General features: G+C 39.1%; 2 protein-coding genes across 2 annotated transcripts in view; one reads left to right on the forward strand and one right to left on the reverse strand.

The window, feature by feature from the left end:
* The window catches only part of igfbp2b (insulin-like growth factor binding protein 2b), a 30,170-nt gene extending 29,073 nt beyond the window's left edge, over positions 1-1,097 (reverse strand). Inside the window, exon 1 of the mRNA XM_085374957.1 lies at positions 625-1,097. Within this exon, the coding sequence (XP_085231083.1) occupies positions 625-982 (358 nt within the window). The 5' untranslated portion in view covers positions 983-1,097. The remainder of the gene's footprint in view (positions 1-624) is intronic.
* A 14,796-nt stretch (positions 1,098-15,893) lies between these two features.
* Positions 15,894-20,877, forward strand: LOC146616578 (receptor activity-modifying protein 1). The gene is made up of 4 exons (XM_085374849.1): positions 15,894-16,027; positions 17,414-17,459; positions 18,436-18,574; positions 20,525-20,877. The coding sequence occupies exons 2-4, from the start codon at positions 17,417-17,419 to the stop codon at positions 20,757-20,759; spliced, it is 417 nt and encodes a 138-aa protein (XP_085230975.1). The 5' UTR covers positions 15,894-16,027; positions 17,414-17,416; the 3' UTR covers positions 20,760-20,877.
* Positions 20,878-21,135: the final 258 nt, after the last annotated feature.

Raw genomic sequence — 21,135 nt, forward strand, 5'->3', positions numbered from 1 at the left:
GAAGTTTCACCACCATTTTGGCTACCACTGTGTTGGCTTATTGGAGAAAGAAGTGAACGTATTTGGATGGCAGCACTATAAGGCAAAGCTAGCAAATTTGGTTAATGAGCTGTGTTCATTAACTTTACAGTTAAATTACACAAACACAGAAACATTTAACAGACAAAACACTGAATATACCTCGCCAAAGCACAAATTGCCGAGATGGTTAGTTCCACAGATTATCTGTTAGATAATTTAGTTAAAATGTTCAAAAAGGCACCAACAGCAGAAAAAAGAAGTCCGGATTAGAGGCTCCCACTAGTGGAGGTAAAGCCCAGACAGTGATGGGCTGTAGCTGCCAGGTACCTGTCAAAGTAGCCATGGAGCTAACTTTAAGTCTTAACACTAGGAGTTCTAAAAAGTAAAACCCCTACCCTGTAGAATGGTTTGGAAGAGATCCATGTCTCCTCCAGGTCTAAAAAGTAAGGCCAATGTAGCCTTGGGGGATTATTCTCTGTTCAGTTTATTCAATTTAAATATAAAAAGCGATTTAGTGATTGAAAACAGCAACTACAGATTAATGCAGCTTTAATGGTCTTTCTTTATTCTACTACTTTGCAGCAGTTTTTTCATAGAACTTACCATACCCCGACAGGTTCAAATGTTCCCAGACATCCACATCTATTCTTTGTCCACATTGTCCCAAACCCTGAATGAGCTGCTGTAAAGGGAAGTCAGCATCCATACTTGGGTAGCACCTCAGACCGGTGGAGCACCTTGGCAGATAAACCCCACAGAGCTCTCCCACCTGCCGGGCACACACCGGACAGCAGCCGCAGCCTGGCTCCCTCACAATCTCTGCACATAGCGGATCGACTTTGGTGCATGCCATCATATCCTCTGCGGTGCAGCTTGGGCATCGGAAAGCTAAATCACAGAGTAAGAGTCCAGGCAGCCCAACATATGCAAAAAGCAAACCGTATAAGAAGTACATGCCCATTATAACGCTTGCTAGGTTTGTTAGTGACCACTAAAGGTAAAATGACCCTACAGCATGAACCTCTGGATTCTCTGACAGTCCTCTGTGTTTGGGTAAACACTGTGGTGCCGCTGACAGGGTCCTATCTGCTCTCATATTACCAACTGACTGAGGAGAAAGAAGTCTTTTTTCCCCCCTGAAAGTATCAAAATATAAATCCCTGTTGATAAGAAGGTTCAGAAACTGAAACTGTTGCTTTCAGGTGCTATAATGTCACTCAGTACAAGATTACCAGAGAGGAAATTTTTCAACATTTGTGTTTTTCCATTTCACTCCAATTGCACCATCTACATGTCCTTACTAGCAAAGTCCAACCAGATGTTTCCTGGGAAATGTTAAAGTCAGTGCTCTTTCTGTGATTTGGCTCCCTCACTTGCTGCGTGTCAGTTAGCACTCAGTTAAAGGTAAGACTAAGGAGCCAAAAGTGCTCTTTTTTCCCCCTCAGTAGCTCAACCATTTTACCTGCACACAGCACAGCTTGCATTATTTTCAGTGTGTGTGTGTCATCAGGGCAGAAAGCAGCCCTTCTGACATCTACTGCAGAATTACTCAAAGGATGTTTTAACAGGTATGTAGCTAAAGTGGACACAGTCAATGTGACACCATTGGTCCACAACATCAGCTTTGAGTTGAATATGTTGAATGTTTTTGACACTGAAGCCGAACATCCCATGCTCATGAACTCCAACTGACATGATAATCTTGCTTTAAAGTGTATCCTGCTTTTTTTCTTTGCATTTTAATGGGAACCATAATTTAAACAATTACCACCATGTTGGTGAGGAAAGGACTGTCTAAGTATTGGACAGGATGAGTAGGGACCACCCTTTTATTTGTCTCCTCCCACAAATTCATATGAAAAGGGGCAAACCGCATGCACAGGATCTAGCCAGAAGTCAGACCCTTCAAACAGAAACTACGCAGGCTAGGAAGGAGGTAAAGTCATCTTGCTGTCTTACACTCCAGAACTCCACCCAAAGGCTGACGTCTAGTTGAACATTTTGACCATTGCAATTTTTGATTTTTAAAGTAAGATTTAACAAGCAAGCGGTAGAGCTGATTCACTATAATGTACCATCACACTGAGTGATCAGTTGAACAAATTAGGATATATAATATGTTAATCAATTTATCTGAATGTATAAAGGTGTCCACTCCCTCCCATTATTACTTTCGTTGGGAAGAGATGGGAAGTGAAGCAAATGTTAGGATACTGATAAGCACCTTCCTAGTCACCTTCCTTTTTCCACCCCCAGCAGATGGTGCTGAGGGTGTACAGGTGGTTTTTAGAGCTTTTTTCCACAGAAAATATCCACCCCGTGCTTGGAAATGAGGCTGGTGTGAGTAGCAAATAACAGGGCTGTAAAAACTAATGCAGTTGGCTGAAAGCCAGCGAAATACCCTGTAGGAATACAAAGAATTGCAGATTCAGGTGAAAATGATGTGATTCCTTTTCACAAAGAAGAGTGATTTAAGCTGCTGATTGAATCTAAAAATGCAATAATTAATGTAAACTTGAGCATTTGCAGTTTAAACAGGACAAGTCCTCTGCTATTAAAAGTAAAACTATGAGTGTAATTGTAGCACCACACCGGTCAGTGGCAGGTATTCACAGACATGACTGGGACGCCATGCATTTAATTACACACTGATTAATGTGACCGCTGGACACCGGATTCATAATCAGTCCCAGAGCTTCATGCGCAGCCACTGTTTGATAAAATTAAGGTTGAACAGAGTCCTGGGTTTTGCTTCGGGCCTATTTGGTGCTCTCTGGAGTAATCAAATAATAATCTGCTCCACGGATCTGCTGCAGAGCCTGCTTCTCCAAACCCACAGAGAACATTGCAGATAGCCATTTATTTCATAAACCTTCACTTGCGATGATGTAGGTGTGTGTGTGTGTGTGTGTGTTCCTTCTAGAGATTCATGTGCAGAATATTAATACAGTACATTTTGTTGGATTTTTATGCTTTCTTTTTCTGAAACTAATTCTAAATTCTGCATTGTCATCAGCCTCGTGTGTATAGTTTTCTATCAGTATCCTCCTAAATATCAGCCTCCTTTTCAGTTCTGTCCTTTGAATTTATCCATGACTGAGGGAAATAACCGACTCTGGAAAATGTGACCACCTTCTGTAATATTCCATTTGTCTCAGCTAAATGACTCTTTGGGAGATGGATCTTTCAGGAGCCCAGTTAAAATATCTCTCAGCGCCGTAATATCAGGTTGTTCCGCTTAAAAAATTAGACATCCCGACATTGTTCAGCCGTCGCCCATTCATTCAGAGTTGCTAAGCAGCACGTACACACAGAATATCATCGTATTGAGGAGTGGTCGTAAGAAAACATTTCCATTTCAGGAACAGTTTACCGAGCAAACAGAGTACACAGCAGGTAGACACGGTTTAGTTAACGTTGTGCGTCTTTTAAAGACGGCGCACGTGCTGTTTGGATAGCGTCTCTCATGAAACGGAGTGGAAAATGTTTTCACAGATAAACCCAGCAGAAGAATGATGATGAGAGAGGTGGGAGGTTCGGGAGACAGAAGTTGACAAAACACTTTTTCCACACATTTGTTATGTACATAACCAACACTCTTATATTTTTTTTAAGGTTCTGTGACAAACTGGTATTTGTGTTAAGTTGCTTTGAAAGCTGTATGGGAGGAAATGTGATGATTTACAGACACAGACAATGAAAAGGATGTCATCACCCAAATGGTAATGGTGTAGGAAAAATTGTGTACATTAAAGACCCGTTTAGCAGTTTGCTATACTGTTATCACTTAACATTTACTTTTAAATAAATGTGACTCTTATTTTATCAGATAAATTCAAAGATTTCTAATAGTAATTGAATCCTACAAGGCACACTGTAGAGTCCCCATTTACACTTACTGACACACATATTCATTGACGATTTATTCTGTGTTGTTTTTTGCCTGTCACATGTACATCTGATGGCTTCACTGCCGGGAATATCTTCCCTACAGGCAAGCCAACACACACGGATCAAACTGCTGACCCTCCAGTTAGGTCACTCAGTAGATGACCTGCTCCTAAGCCACAGCCGCATAGTAAGTGTTGTTATATACAAATATCAAATGAGCCAGTCAGATGGAAACAGCTGAATGTATTTAGTAGGGGTGCAACGATACGGTTCGATATTTTTTCGATACAAAAAAATGATCATGCTTTTTTAATTTATCATTTATTAAAATTATAAATATATAATATTTTAACTCAAAAGGTTAATGTTGCTGAAACAACAAAGTAATAAAAAAATTAATCTATCTGATCGAGAAATCACTCATCTTTGGAAAAGAGAGTTTATTACAGAGAAATGGCTCTTTCCAAAATAAAAGCTATACTATACACCTCTTCTGGGGTATACTCTCAGCAGCATATTAAACATATCAGGTCCCCATGAGGAGAATCATGTGCTAACGGCTGTCTAAATGACTCGGGTAAAGTTTGTAGCATGCGTGCTTGTTGTTTTTGTCTGCTTCCACTTGCCTTTGCATTAGGATGATGTCGGCGTAAATGTGCAGTCATATTCGTTGCGTTCCCACTAGTGCTGTCAGCGTTAAATTTGAAATGACGTTAACGCCACAACAGGGCAAATCTCTGTTAACGAGCTACCGCGGATCGCCCCGTGCCTGGGGCTGGACGGCCAACACGTTACCGAGCTAACTGCGCTAACGCAGTAGTTCCCACCCATGTAACTGAGCATTGCGTGGCACATCCGACATACTGTTTTACTTTTGTCCATGACGTGCTTACCTTCAGGGTCATACTTCACATGAAGACCAAAATAGTTCCAAAGGCCAGATCTGAATGAGGGTGGGGGAAGTTCAATTTGCCATGTTGCAAGGAGCTTAGCTTCTGTCTTGCTAGCTTGCGCTGCGCTCAGTGGATCTGCGCTCGACAGTGCAGCCTAGGCGGAGTAGTTGAACGCAGATCCACTGAGCACTCAACACAGACAGCATTGCCAGAAGAAAAGTTGATAAAATAAATTAAAAATTTTGTATTGTTCGATACATATATGTACCGAAAGCACTGTATCGAACGGTTCAATATCAATACGAGTATCGTTGCACCCCTAGTATTTAGGCATGTAGATGTGTTTAAGACCACCTGCTGAAGTTAAAATTGAGCAATGGCAAAGAAAGGTGATTTAAGTGACTTTAAATGTGGCCAGACGGGACAGTCAGAGTATTTCAGAAACTCTCTGAAAAAGAGAAAATACCAGTGAGAGGTATTTCTCTGGGTGAAATGACTTGTTGATGCCAGAAAAGTAATTTCACCCAGCTGCCTTCCTATCTCGCAGAAAAACAGCAGGAAACCACACCGGGCGGCACTTTGGTCAGCTAAGAACAGGAAACTGAGGTTACAATTCACACTGCCTAACTAAAATTGGACAACATGAGATTGGAAAAAATGTTGCCTGGTCTGAGTAGTCTCAGTTTCTTCTGCAACATTTGGATGGCAGGGCAGAATTCATGTAAACAGATCAAAACATGGATCGACTTTGCCTTTTATCAAGAGTTCAGAGTGATGTGTAATGAAGTACTAGCATCAGTTAAATCCCAGACACTACCATCTTCTGATGGCTGCTTCCAGGATAATGCACCAGAGCTCAAACTGGTTGCTTGAACATGACAATGAGTTCACTGAACTCAAGTCATCTTCACTGTAATGAGTCCAACAGAGAAACTTTGGGATGTCGTAGAACGTGTAGATTCACATCATGGATGTGCAGCTCTAAGATATTTGCTCAGATGTGCTTTAAAGTAGAGATGGACCGATCCGATATTACATATCGGTATCGGTCCGATACTGACCTAAATTACTGGATCGGATATCGGAGAAAAATAAAAAATGTAATCCGATCCATTAAATATCACGAAAGCACCTCACAAAACTTGCAACACGCCGTAACTCACCTCAGAACTTTAGCACGTCGGAGCAGTATGCATCACGTGATAGAGCGGCTGTGGCGTGCGGGACCTGTCGGTGGTCTGGATAGCATTTGGAGCTTCGCTAGCAACCCGGCATTTCATCTCCGACAAAGTTATCCCCGAGAGAAGTAAAGCAAGTGTGTAAGTCCATCTCTGAATGTTTGTAAAGCATTCCTGCGTTAAGCTTAACAAGCGACTGCTACTTCAATCATGAAACTGATTAATGATCAGCTGATCGGCTTTTCTGTCGCGAGTCCGTCTCTCTTGTTTGTTTTTGGCCCACTTTGCACCAGAAAGAGGAAACCAGCGGATAGACAACAGCAGCACGTTTAAGCTTGATCAGCTGTTGTTAGAATTTATTTATTATTACTTTCTACTCCAGGATCTTTTTCTACGTAGCTGACGCTGGTAACTGTGCAGGGGCGCATCTAGCAAAGTTTAGCCAGGGGGGCCAATAGGGCATGAACAGGGAAAAGGGGGCACAAAGACATACTTTTCTTTCTTATTCTCATTTAAAATGTCGAGCTTTTAATAAATAATTATCTGACACCCAAAGTTTTAATTTGATGTAAAATGAATAGAAGTCCATTACTGTATATAGTAACTAGTAAGTCTAATATACCCTAGTAAGCTATAGTACTTTTTCCTTTGGGAAGGTACCATCTGTGCAGTCTGCAATTTTGTTGAAGAAATATGTTGAATCTATTTAATTATTCTTGAAAAATAATTGATTTCTGTGCATTGTTTTTCACACTGCATCAAATTAAGGTTGATTACGTTGATTAAGCATCATGAGGTGGAGTGTGAGGGGTGGTTCCCTATTTTTTATTTATTTATTTTTGTTGTTGCTGGGAGTTGGAACCCTATTAGTTAGGTTGCTTAATATTTACGCTAAGTACTCTTTAAAATACCAGAATAGGGAGGATGGTGTAGGTTTAAGTTTATTAGATTGATCAGTATTGCTGAACTATGAAATTTTTTTTTTTTGCATATAGGTATAACAGAATAGCTTTAGTGTAGTTGTTGTTTTAAACTTGAGTATGAATTTATACAAAATGCAGCAAGATATTTTAAAAAACTGTTTTGTTGATTAAAAAACACTATATCGGATTCATATCGGTATCGGCAGATATCCAAATTTATGATATCGGTATCGGACATAAAAAAGTGGTATCGTGCCATCTCTACTTTAAAGTGAATTAGAAAATATCAGTACTAAAATGTACTTGGACAGAGTGGCTGGCAATTTCAAACAAAGAATATTTGATATACCAGCTGTTAAGTGAAACCTAGTACTTTTGCCACCATGCAGCATGCACGATGGTTGAAAAAGAAATCGCAAGACCCTTGTAATGCAAGCGGGGTGTGGTTGTCCCTCTTCATATTGTAATTCAGGCCATAAAATTGGAAATGTTCTCATCAGGGTTTCAGAGTAATTCCCTGCATTGTTTGCCACGAAGGTTCTGTTACATTACCTCAGAGGGGCTTCAAAGTCAAAGCTATTCCACACTTTGTGGCTTTAATCAAAAGCCAAACTATTTTATTACCAATAGTGTTAATATGAAGCTCAAATGTGTTTTACATACAAGCCGGTGATGACGTAGTGACATTAGACTTTCTGTAACCTAGACACCAAAATATTTCAGTTTGATATTTCATATCTTATCTCTCAACTTACATGATCTATTTGACAGGCCACACTGAAAAAAGTGATATTGTCTCCTTTTAAATATAGCATATTATATTTTGGTATATCTTTTCAATTCAAATGAGTAATTCCTGTCTACATATATAATTCGAGTAACTCCAGAATACATTCCCTGCGTTTTAATCCAATTAATTTTAGTTAATTAAATGTAGCTCAAAATGCTTAAGTATGTTTTTCATAGCCTCCTGCTGGGCCATTTTGCGCATGCGTTAGGACAGGCCACCATTTTGCACGCGGACTGAAGAAGCGGACTCTTTGTGTGCTGCAAGCGGGCTCAAGTTAATCGCACAACTTCATATAAAGGTGGTCTAGCTTCGGTAAGTAAACCTTTTACGGTCGTTTTTGTTTTATTTTTTTTTACCTCAGTCAAAGCATGTTGACTCTTTAAGACGTGTGCACATGGAGAAAGAAGTCTAAGTAGTTGTACACCTCTGAACTTTGTCATGAATTTGACTTAAGCTAGCTATGTGCTCTATTAGCTACTGCTCTATTAAAAGAGTAATTGTATTGATGCGTTAAAATGTCATATGTTTTTAGCTTAGTTCTTGTGGCACACTTTGTACTAACAAATTATGGAACGAGGCAATTTCTCTGTAGTTAGCTGTAAAGTTCACTGTACAGTCGCCTGCAGTTTTAAGTTGAGAAATCGTCCCTCCCGCCACAACATTGGCATTAAGGAATAGTCGGGCGGGGGAGGGGGCTTCTGAACGCACCTGCACAGTCAGGGGTGTAGTAGGAAATAAGTAGGATTGGCGTTGCACAACGTCTTTTGTGCAGAAAAAAATAATGGTTGTAAACTGTGGAGGAGAATAACTCAGTGGTTGCCAAAAATGTGAGATCAAAAGGCACTGAGAGTGATGTTTGTCAGAACTGAAATTAACTCAGAAAAGAAGTTGCTTCACTTGATAGAGCTGTTGAGTGCAAGACCTGTCAGCGGTCTGGTTTAGCATTTAAAGCCTCGCTACGTGCTTCCAAACCGCTGCATTTAATCTCAGAGAAAACTAACACAGAGAAGTAAAGCAAGTGTGTAAGTTCATCTCTTTATGTTTGCATAGTATTTCCATGTTGAGCTTAACAACCGATGTATGGAGCCACAGCTGGACTGGCTGTCGGAGTTTTGTATTGAGGGGGAAAGGAAGCGATTTGTTTTATACTTCAGCTAGAATGAAAAAAGACACAAAGCTGGAGTTATTCGGTGTCTTCATGCTGAACAGCTAAAACTTCTTCCCTCATTCTCCCCCCTCCCTCTCCTGTTGCTACTTCAATCATGAAACTGATCGATTATCAGGTGATCGGCTTTTCTGTTGCAAGTCTCTCTCATTTGTTAGTCACCCAGTTTGCGCTAGAAAGAGGAAAACGGCAGATAAACAACAGCAGCACGTTTAAGCTTGATAAGCTGTTGCTAGAATTTTTTTAATATTACTTCTAGTATCCGCTTATGTTTTCTGGAGCCACAGCCGTAATAGCTGCTGGTCATGATAGTTTGGATATGTGGTGAGAAGGAAACATGAAGGTGAAACCAGGAGAAGTTTTTACTGAATCATTAGAGCTGAACAGGTAATGAAGAAACAGGTTTACATTTTAGGTCACATGAATGAGTTGAAGGGAAGTTATGAACTGTTTCTGAGAGACAAATAACACCAGGATCCTTTTCTATCAAATCAAATCAAATCACTTTTATTGTCACATCACATGTGCAGGCACACTGGCACAGCACATGCGAGTGAAATTCTTATGTAGCTGACATCTGGTAACTGTGCAGGGGCGGATCTAGCAAAGTTTTGCCAGGGGGCCAGGTAGGGCATTAACAGGGAAAGGGAGACACAAAGACATAATTTTCTTTCTTATTCTCATTTAAAATGTCTAGCTTTTAATAAATAATTATTCTAAATCTTACTACCAAAGTGGTGATCTGGTTAAATGTATAGAGATCCATTATTGTATGTAGTAAATATTAAGTCTAATATATGCCCTAGTAATAGTAGTACATATAGCACTTTTTCCTTTGGGAAGGTACGCTGTCTGCGCTGTCTGCAACTGTATTGAAGAAAAATGTTGAATCAAATTATTATAGAAAAATAATTGATTTCTGTGCATTAAAGTAGATTACGTCAATTAAGCATTATCAGGCGAAGGGTGCGGGGTGGTTTCCTAATATTTTTGCTGGGAGTTGGCAGTCCTATTAGTTAGTTTAATATTTCTATGTACTGTTTAGAATACCTGAATAAGGAGGATGGTGTAAGTTTTTTAGGTTGATCAGTATTGCTGAAGTATAAAATATTTTGGGTGCAGTGTATTTTTTGCATACAGGTATAACAGAATAGCTTTAATGTTTTGTTTTTAAAACTGAGTATGAACTTATACAAAATGCAGCAAAATATTTATAAAAACAGTTTTATTTATTATAAAATACACTATATCGGATTCATATCGGCATCGGCAGATAATCAAATTTATGATATCGGTATCGGACATAAAAAAGTGGTATCGTGCCATCTGTAGTTTGCACAGAGGCACAAGTAAGATTTGTTTTGTTACAAGGGAGTATCATGAAGTAATGCACTAATGGCTTGGAAATGGTAATTGTTTGTCTTTCTAAAGTTTTTTTTTTTTTTTTTTTATTTGTCTTCCTTTTCTGGCAGATTTTCTTCCCCTTATGTGTTACTGTTTATTCAAGAAGATGGTGTTATTTTGGTAAGTACATGCAAATTCCTTACATATTTATCACAACAGTATTTGTCACAGTATTGCAGGGACAAGTTTATCTATCTCATCTTAAGGGTTCTTGTGATTATTAATATTGATATTAATTAATATCAATTAATATATATGATTAAATTTCTTTTATCCAGGACAAAAGAAAAAAAAACTTGCGAAAGTGAAATGAAAAACAGGAATTTAGTTCTTGTGAGTTAAGAGGATGCAGAGCATAGGGTTAGATGGAGGTGGATCATTCACTGTGGTGATCCCTGAAGGAAACAGCCAAGAGAAAAAGGATCAGATTGCAAAAAAAAATGTGGTTTGTTTGCATACATGAGTCTTTACGGTACCCACAGGACTCCTGAAGTATAAGTACTCTGAAGTTTGCAGAGCAATTTCAGAGATGTTTGGGGCTTACATGGCAAGCATGTTTTTAGTTGCACATCTAAATTTTCTCTGCTCTCTGTTGCTGATGGCAGAGTTCTGCCCCGCTGACCTCACAGGTGAGACACTCCCACCAGTGGACAAAGAGCACAGGAAAATGTGTTGCCAACCACCTGAAACAGACAAATATCTGCTTTTTAAAACCCTTTAAACCCGTTAAATGGACTGATGCCATTCATTTCTTCTTTGATTAACAGTAGTAACATCCTTCATGCACTGTATACTAACCCATATGATAATCATGCTTTATGAAGTGATGGCAATTGCATTGTAGCATTTAATGAAGAAATAACAAAATAATCATACCAATGATTAAGCACCAGTCTTCTTTTTTTCTGTGTGTGTGTGTGTGTGTGTGTGTGTGTGTGTGTGTGTGTGTGTGTGTGTGTGTGTGTGTGTGTGTGTGTGTGTGTGTGTGTGTGTGTGTGATACAGGTAAATGCTGAATTCCAGTGTATTACAACACTTCAACTGGAGATGACCTTCGCGGCACAGTTAGGCAGAATTACACCTCAGTTGATGACAGTTTTCCAGAAGAAGGGCGGTGTTTCTGGGCAGAAACTTGCCCACCACTTGCAGATCATGCAAGAGGTAAATCTGAATATTGCAAATTCTATTTGGATTTCTTTTGTCTTAAGTGGCAGGTCACTGGTGAGTCCAATAAGCCGTTTTAGGTGACCAGCCAAGCAATCTAAATTTTGAGATTTCATATATAAATTTTATTTACTATGTTTGAACTGACATATGATAAAATTTACTTATTGCGAATGTCAGACATTGTTCTTTTTTCCAAATTAGTTTAATCAGCAACTCTCTTTAAACAGGCTGAAAGTGATGTTAAAGTGAAAAGGGAAGCAGTTCTCAGGGCACTTTGCCTCTACCTTGGTGAAGAGGACGGAAGCCTTATTCGGGAGTTCTTTGTAAGTCATTTAAGTCATTGTAAGCAAGTCATCTATACACACACTTTTTAGATAGATATCTGTGTGTGTGTGTATTACACACACACACACAAACGACTAGATTGGAATTTAATTGTAGAGTTAATTGTTTTTTCTTTTACCTTTTTATTAAATGTTTAGGACATTGAAGGAGATGATATCCAGAGAGACCTGAAGAAGCACACCATGGGCATTTATGTCATCAACAGGGAGGATGGACAAAATGGACATTATGATGACATTGGAATATTTGTTGAAGGGGAGATAGTCATGGACAACATTGGATCTCTGGCGCAAGCTTGTGCATTGATGCTTGGAGTAATCTATGCACTAAACCTAGCCTTCCCCAAGGAATTGAAGGACTATTATGAATTCATTTAGAAAGTGTTGATGGGATTCGATGGTGAAAAGCTCTCCCCCAAAGTCTTTGGGCTGAAGAACAAAATTGCTACTGGATAGGAAGATTTCTAAAATAACACATCAAGAGAATGCTGTTATGTAAATTACCAATGACTGGTGCTCTTGTGAATAGGAGTGAAACTCTTGTACAACCATCATTTGTTCTGTGTTATGTTTCGATTGAACATTTTAACTTTCAATAATGAATGTTTCACGTGTGGTACATTTGAGTAACTTGAAGAGCAACTTTGTAATTATTCAGTTATAGCTGCTGCCCTGCGTATAATCAGTGTTAACTCAACCGGATAAAAAAAACAAAAAAAACCATTCATGATTACCACACTGCAGCACACTGGTAACACTTTAAAGACTATTAATTGTTTTGAAGCGAGTATGTTAGGTCAGAAAATATGTAAAACATTCAGAATCTTCAAGGAAGGACTAGAATGGAAAGACAGTGGTCAATAAGCAGTAAGGAAAACACAAGTTTAATTTTAAGTCTAATTACCTTATTAAAATGCAATTTCTAAATATGGATCGCAGAACAGCAAGTCTGAAACTGGTTAGTTTGTGGATGCATCAGTTTCTAATTGTGATACATTATACTGCTGGTAGTGTTTTATTCTTTTATGTAAGGAGTTTTTTTTTTTTTTTTAGAGGAAGAGAAACATTGGTTAACATTTCTCTTGTCTGTTGTTTCTGTTTTGTTTGAATACAGCTTTTTAAAGCTACTAGTTCATAGGCAAAAGTTTTGTAATTTGTATTATACAAATTGCAGCAATTTCCCTTAGAGATGTGGATTCTTATTCTGTTTGCAACAAATTTTGCATTAATAAATGATGTGAAAGAATGTTGTAGTTTTCATTATTGACGTTTTTAAAAACTACAAATCAGGGTAAGCAATATTTTTTAAGTAAACTTAACTTAATTGAAATAGAGAGAAATTAACAATTTGATTGATTTGAATATAAGTTTGGGACATAAGTGTAAAGGAAACAAATTATTCTGGTACATTTAACACGACCTTAGTTGGACTTACTAATAATATTTGACTAAGACGTATCCACAACAGTTAAGTTAAAGTAGCTTAAAAATATATGTTGGTTTTACTCGCTTAAATTAAATTCAGTGTACTTAAAAAATATTTCTGGATTCAAACAAATTTATTTCGTGCAACCACTTGTCATAAAAAAATTGAGTAAATTGAACAAAACATTTTTTTCAGTGCAGTAGCATTTCTTTCAACTACTGGTCCGACAGTGAATGCTTTGTTCCAGGATAGAAGGCCCTGACAGACATTACTTCATACACCCAGACCAGCTAAGTTGAAGCATGTTACACAAGGAGCGACACTGACGTCACGCTGGAGCTGCAACGCAGGCCTGGAAGCCCTAACTAGCATCCTTGGGTCAGTCAAAGAAGAGGAAATATCTTTCTCATGTCATAGGCGAGAAATTTCCCATGCCCTGTCTCCAAGAGGTGCAACATACGCTCCACACATGACAGTGTGTTAAGCCACCATTACATCATGTGTGACTGTGTAATAGGCATTCATACACTTTTGCTCCAGTACTGACAATAAAATCCTACAATCCTCCTTTTTCAATTATTCTAGCAAAGCTAAACATGTTAACATCACTTTTAATGATCTTTTTATATGCTGCAAATTTTCATCAGCCAAAACATTAAAACCCTAATGTGTTGGGCCGTTTTGTGCTGCCAAAACATCTCTGAGTTCTTCAGGTCATGGACAGGACCCAAGATCTCTGGGGGTGTCGCATGGTGTCGAGCACTGGGATGCTGGCAGTTGATCCTTTGGATTTAGTGGACTCTGTTTTGGGGCATTGTTACATTCCCCAGGCAGTCCTGGGAGAAGAAGGGAGAGACTGGGGTAAGTTGCTCCAAGGGGCAAGATTAGCCATGCCTGCTAGCGGCCTCCTTCCAAGAGAAAGATGGTCACTGGCGCCATCTATGCCTTACCCTTGATCAGATTTAGAGGATTCTCTTGCAAAAATCATCCTCCAGATGCAGGTAAAGGATTTGCCATACAGCTGAATTCTCCATAGCATCTAGTAGCCTGATAACAACAGTCTACTAAGATAGTATCAAAATCAATTCTGCCAAAAATTAGGTCGTGAAAAGTTGTTCTCAAAATATCAGATGATGGCCACCATTCCACCCCTTCATTCCAAAAGTATTATTGACAAAATTACTACAATTTATTCTCATTATTGACACAATAGTTATATTTCACTTTAAATATGATTGTTATATATGCAATGAAATTCTGTTTAACTTTTGTACCACATTTATTGAATCCCACTAATCATGCATTTAACAATTTTTTGATGTATGGGGGTTTCTAGAGTCTACAGCACCACGCAGTACAGAAGACAGTTCTGTGTGCAAAAGCAACACAAAATTACCTGCCACTGTCGTTTTGATATTGTCGGTTATATGATACAACCAATATCTTTGTAAATGGACTGGAATTTATGAAGCCTTTTTCATCATTACTCAAAGCCCAAAGCAAGGTACTTCATGCTGTTAATACCGTTTTTATTGATTGCTCGCTAATGGAAGCAGTGAATGCATATTGAATTTCACAATCTTACTCAATTAACTTTTATTTGTATACAAACAACCAAAACGACAGTAGCCTCAAGACCCTTTGACACACAGGCTGGAGGATCCAGGGATCAAAGCTAACAGCCATCCTTGAATTTGGGAGAAAAGTAGCTACGTTTAAGACAGTCTAAGGAGCTTGGAAAGAAAAGCGTCTGGACTTCTTTAAGTTACTTAAAGATGTTTCACCTCTCATCCAAGAAACTTTGATTTTAAGACAGGCCTCCAGTAAATGCTCTATATAAGCAAAGCCAAGTTTCTGGTTGCATCTGTGAAGATGTATGTCTTGCCAGTGCAGGGTTCTCATACTTCTTTTCCATTTAATCATCACGTGGTGTGCAGCCAGTTCTGTCTTGCTGCCTTTTGAGAACCAGCTTATATTTCAACAGGTTTGAGCACTGAACACGTTACGTAGCATTATGCTGGAAAAGTTGGGGTAATTTTATGGGAAGAAAAATAAAAAAAAACAGAGACAGTGCAGGGATGAACTTCACCTGCTTCCAAGATGCCAAGGAGAGGAAAGTCTGAAGAGTGTAGAACACTTAGTGGTATATAAAGCAGCGTTACTGTTTTACTGAAGCGTTGAGCATTGTGGCCTTCATCAGGGTCTTCATAAAAACATAATGTAGGAACCATTTTGAAATAGCAGAGGTAAACTATAAATTTGGCTCTAGATTGGGGATCTAAAGGCAGCTCTAAGCAGAGTTAAAACTAACAGATCCCAAGCATAAAGCTTGGGGTGTGTTGGAGTTGGAAATAACAAATTTCCTCTGATTGTGAGTCTCTTTCAGTTTGTGTGTGCTGACTTTGCACACACAAACCCACCCCTTAATTCCTACCCCACCCCATCTTCCACTGCTGGGAAGCTGGATAAGAATATGATTTAACACAAAGCATAAACATTTACGTTAAATATGTGTCTGTGGTGCCTGTGCGCTGGCTTCTTGACTCTTAGAGTTTTGCTAAAGTCTCTCTAGGGGGGCTCTGACTGGAACACGCCTTTGGGTAGCATGGGAACAGGCAGGCTTGGTCTGGGAAAGGGAGCAGGCTGTTCATTTCTGTTGCACAATCCAATTAGCTCCGAGTTCCACCGATAAGAAACAGCACCAGATCACTACAGAAGCTTTGTGTGAGAAGTCGTGCGTCTAATAGCTGGCTGGTAAACAATCGGCAGCATCTTCAACAGGTTCCGCTTTCACCAGGGATCTACGACAGCTGGTTAACAACAGAGGTACGTGACTGTAGAACTTTTTATCTTTATAGGTTTTGGGTTTCGTAAAATGATTTACAAGTGTTGGCTGGATGGATCGCCGCATAGGTTGTAAAACCAACTGCAATATAACAATTCGTGCATTTACATCACTGACAGTATATGTGCTTTTATAGAGGGACAAACATCACATGTGCACATAAGAGAGGAAAATACAAAGAGAAGAAAATGCTTTTCAACATTCCATGGCAACATCTGTTTTCACTTTTTCCTCCCACGAGATAAATTCATTAGTTTGTGGGAATGTCCAGGAAGCAGATGGACATCATGTCTTCATACACATCCTTTTTTCTTTCAAGGTGTATGCTTGGGATTGAGGTGAAAGTTGGAACCTTAAATGTTAAATGTATATCTACCTTTTAAATGCAGACTGACAAAATAGGAAAGGGTCTCTTTTCTTTGTCTTTGTTATTGTGCATCATAACTAGAAAATACAAGAAATGTCAAATGTGGAAACCATTATGTGCATTTCAAGGAATTAACACTCCAGTGAGGGGAGGAAGCAGAGAAAACAAAACTGGAGAAAGTGTCATTTTGTAAAGCTCAACAAGACAAATTAACAGAATAAAAACAGAATGGAGAATTTAGGTTTGTAGGGAGCTGAGGAGTGATCTGACTATCCCTACTAGCAAAAACACACATGCACAGTAGGCACATTGTTACAAAATCCCCATTTGAAAACCATCTTGCATTATTAATGTTATTTTAGCTTATCACTACTTTGTCAGCAGTCATTTCAACTGCATGAAGCAAATTGGTCCTAAAAAATAATCTCGTAAAAAACGTTGAAAAGGAAAACCCAGTCTGTTTGCACAGTTGCTGAATGGTGGGATTTATGGGACCGTGACCCCAAGGCCCTGACAGACAGCGGGGAGGAAAACAAAATGTGGGAGAAAGGAAATGGATCACTTATCAGAAGCAAACCACAACTAACAAGTGTAGATGACCCACCACCTAAAAAATGTCAAAACCACTGCAGTGTCAGGAACACTACCTGTCTTATGAGTGCTGTCAACAGCCCTTAAGCCACTGTGTGATCTTCAGAAGCTGCAAGTAAGCTACACAGGAACCGTGTAACCAAATACCTCTTCTTTCACAACTTGGACTTCCTCAGGGGACTCGATACGAGCCAGAGACAACAAGACTGTTGGTCTGTGTAAAGGTGCCTGATAACGTGAAGGAGCCAAGGTGGTCGGAGACTTTGCTGCAAAAAAAGTGAGAAGTGTCACGCTGGTGCAGATGGCTCCATCAAGGAAGTTTGAAAACACCTGCACTCTGTGCATGCTGAGGATGTAAACCAGTGGTTGTTCGGTGTATTAATGAATTCTCATAACAATCTTTTAATAGATCATGCTGACTGCTTACCTGCTGGCAATCTTCTTCATCTGCGCAGGTAAGTGTAGTCAATCACACAATCATTGCAGACCAAAAATGAGAACTTAAAAGGTATATTTGGGTTAGAGGAATCTTTTTTTTTTAAGTTTTTATAGCTAAATGTATCAAGACAGACAAAACAGCAGTTATTCACAACAGGAAAATGGGAGCGTTTCCAGGTTTTTTTTTTAAATGGGCCGGCAAAGGAGAACCTCGGGTGGCTGGGTTGGGGGTGGAGATGTCTCACAGGGACAAATAAAAGCATCTGGAAGTTCAATGAGTTCTAATAATGTTAATATGCTCCACAAACATGCATTAGATGTAGCTGCTTGTAGCAATGTTGGAGTCACACTGAAGGGCAAAGGGAGCTAATGGAGCTAATAATATATTTCAGTTTTACTGCATGGTCTATCAACACATATTTGGCTACAGTTTGCAAAGTGAAAGAGTAAAGGGGGCACAATTAAACCAGCAGCATTCACTGCATGCAATATTATTTATCATTATACTCATATGGCAGTTGTACCTTTCGTTTTGTGTGATTTTCAACAAATTACACAACATCAGAAAAGATTTTCAGCTAGAATATTTCATTCATTTCATCTGCATGCATATATTTGCAAGATTCAGTGAAGACAGAATTATTTGTCATATAAAAAAGGGGTGTGAATGAAGTTTCCTTTATGGACACCACATGAACTATAAATATAATTTAAATAAATAAATATAAATATAGAGACCCTGAAAAGCTGAAGATGGAAGATTTTTACGTTTATGTTTTCAAATTGGGGAATTACAAGATATATCCAGGCCTGATACATCTTCTAATTCACAAGAACCCTTCATTACATTTAACTGAAAGCCAATTTGAATCCAAATTATTACAAAAAAAATGAACAGGCAAACAGTGGTGTTTCTAACATTAATATGCGCTATCCTGAATTGAGTCAGCAGTGCTGACTCTCACCTATGTTGTGCAATGTCATTTTCTTCAGGAATCACAGCAGAAGCTGTCCGTCCACCATGCAACGAGGACCTGTTTGACATCAATGTTGACAACTGCCTGTTGGATTTCAACAAAAGCATGGAGACAAGTGACTATCAGAACATGTGCCCGTGGCCTATGGTTCAAAGGTAAATGTTAGGCTCTTCTTTTCTTCTTCATTTGTTTATTTTTTAAATTTAGCTAATATAAAGTTGTCGGGGGTTTTTTTCTGTGTGTTTATATAAGAGAGACAAATGAGTTATATTTAACTGGACAAGAGGCTCCCATGAGTTTCCAAGACTTGAATGAGTGGTGTGTGATTAACCAAGCATTAATGCATGAGTCTGTGCTGAGCTCAACATGAGTGAAAACACAGGAAGGCTGGATAAAGATCCAGCCTTCCTGTGTTTTCACTCATTGAACTCTACAATGAAATACAGACACTTCTTTTTACTGCCTTTTCAGTAAAGACGTATAATAACCTTTAGTCATGGGAAAATCAGATGCTTTCCAGTCTCCTCATTACATTTGATGCCGGTCGAAGTTTTAATTACTCATATTCTAATGAAAACATGTGAGACCATTGCTCTTGGGCTCATATTTCCAGACAGCAGTTGTTTCTGGAGACTTTAGTCTTTGCCATGCTACCTGGAGTGGATGGTAGTGGACTTTAATTATGACTGTAATAATCCATATTTTACTGTCAGCATAATTTGGGAGATGAGGTACCGTAGAGTTTAAATGGTGTGTAAGGGTGGAGTGTCCATCGTCACAAGGAGCCTTGCTTGTTGAGCAGGCTTCTGGCTGTCAGGTTCAATTGAGCCTCGGTGGAATTTTTCCACACTAAAATTTTGCAGCGACATCTGGTTGCGAGATTTATGTTTGTTTAGAGAGGCTACGGTTGCTTCTCTGCCCCGAGGACGTGACAAATTAATGCTTAAACTTGAAATGTAAGCTGCTGCCTAAACATCAGCGGGTGATTTCTCCATTTATAAAAATCTTGAAGACACTCAGGCTGTTGATGTTTTTGGCTTTGTGCGCCTATAAACAAGGCGCCTATAAGTGCAATGCAACTGTGTGACATGGATCTATGATCATGCCAGGTGAACTGAGGCAAAAAGCATGGCTTCTATTCATCTGCTGTTGTTTGTTCATGCTACATCCTACTCAGCACAGTCATGTGTTCCCATTTTTTGAACCAGTGCACCTGTACATTTCACTGACATCAGGATATTTTAATAGTGCATTTGCAAGAAATAAACAATGTTTATATTATTTGGTATCTTATGGCTGATTTTCCCCTAATGATAAATGAAAATGTGCTGATGACCCATTTAAAATGCATTAATGGTGGGTTCTGAAAGAGGGTTGGTCTGTCCTGATGATGCCAAATAAATAATTCATGCATACCTGATCTTTTAATTTATTAATAAGTCTTTACTCAGTTATCCCATGAAATGAAGGTCTGTTTGCAGACAGTTGGGTGTGTTGTGGTCAGTAGAACACACATAACAGCTCTGTTGCCTGGCAATACTGTTAGCTAAACGGGAAACAGGAAGCTGAAATGTTAAGGCCTCAGTCACCCAGGTGGAGAGACTGATCGGTGACCCTCTGACAACCACAATGTGTATCCCTCTGCTAGTCGCTAGGTGAAAATGGTTGCAAAAATGCTACTGCACCAAAAACTTCCATGTGATTACTTTGGTCACTAGCAGATTGTTGCCATTGCCTGCCGTTTGCATGGAAGACACAGACTTGTGTGCAAATACTTACCAACTACTGAGCAGCAGTGAACCTTTTTATGAAAAGGTGGCGTGTTTTATGAAAGCTACAGGCGACTGCAGCAATCTGCAATCGTGGAAAATAACTTTTTCCCTAGTGACTTGTGGTTTCCAAGGATTCACCGAGCAGACTAAGGCCCAACTCTTAAAGCTACATGTATGAATAATGTCGAATGTGCTGACGTGGAATCTGATTCTCAGCCTACAGATTCATGCTGCACATATTTCACACACCCTAAAAATGTTACAAGTGAAATTCTTTACCGCCTGAGTAATTTTGGGTCACCTTGACTTTAGTCTCACTCTCTTTCTCTGCAGCAACTACAACAAATTGATGACATGTGTGGAAGACTGGGCTAAGAAAACTCTGTGTTGGGGTTATGGATTTTTGGTAGATGAGATTTACTTGGAGGTCCACCAGACGTACTTTTCGCTATGTGGATACGTTCGTGACCCCCCACTCTTCACTCTCATCATGTTAATAGCACCGTGTATTATTGTCACACTTTTTCTGCCTCTTCTGTGTGTTCACATCGCCCCCAGGGACACATAAATACCCAGCGAAGGAAAATTGGAATATTTTTTTAGCCAGTGTTCTGACAGTGCTAACTGTGCTTGCTACCTCTGTTGCAGAGATTCAGGAAATTCATCCTGGAAGAAGACACTTCAAGCTAATAAAGAATCATTACATAAATCAGAAAATACATTTTCTATTCAATGAAGTAGTGAAAACGCCTGACTACTTAAGTTTGGTTGGATAAGTATCTTGGGCTGTTCACAAAGAGTTTCATGATCCAAAAGACTGCAACGGAGAGGACAACTGTACAACTGAGACTCTTTTGGACCTAAATGTATTTATCCAAGCAGACAAATTGCAGGGGAGCTTATAAACGGGTGTCGTAAATTGAGCAACAATGACTGCAAATCCC

This window comes from Diplotaxodon limnothrissa, linkage group LG16, assembly GCF_057381915.1.
Source record: "Diplotaxodon limnothrissa isolate DT_005_m linkage group LG16, D_limnothrissa_male_GT1.1, whole genome shotgun sequence".
NCBI lineage: Eukaryota > Metazoa > Chordata > Actinopteri > Cichliformes > Cichlidae > Diplotaxodon > Diplotaxodon limnothrissa.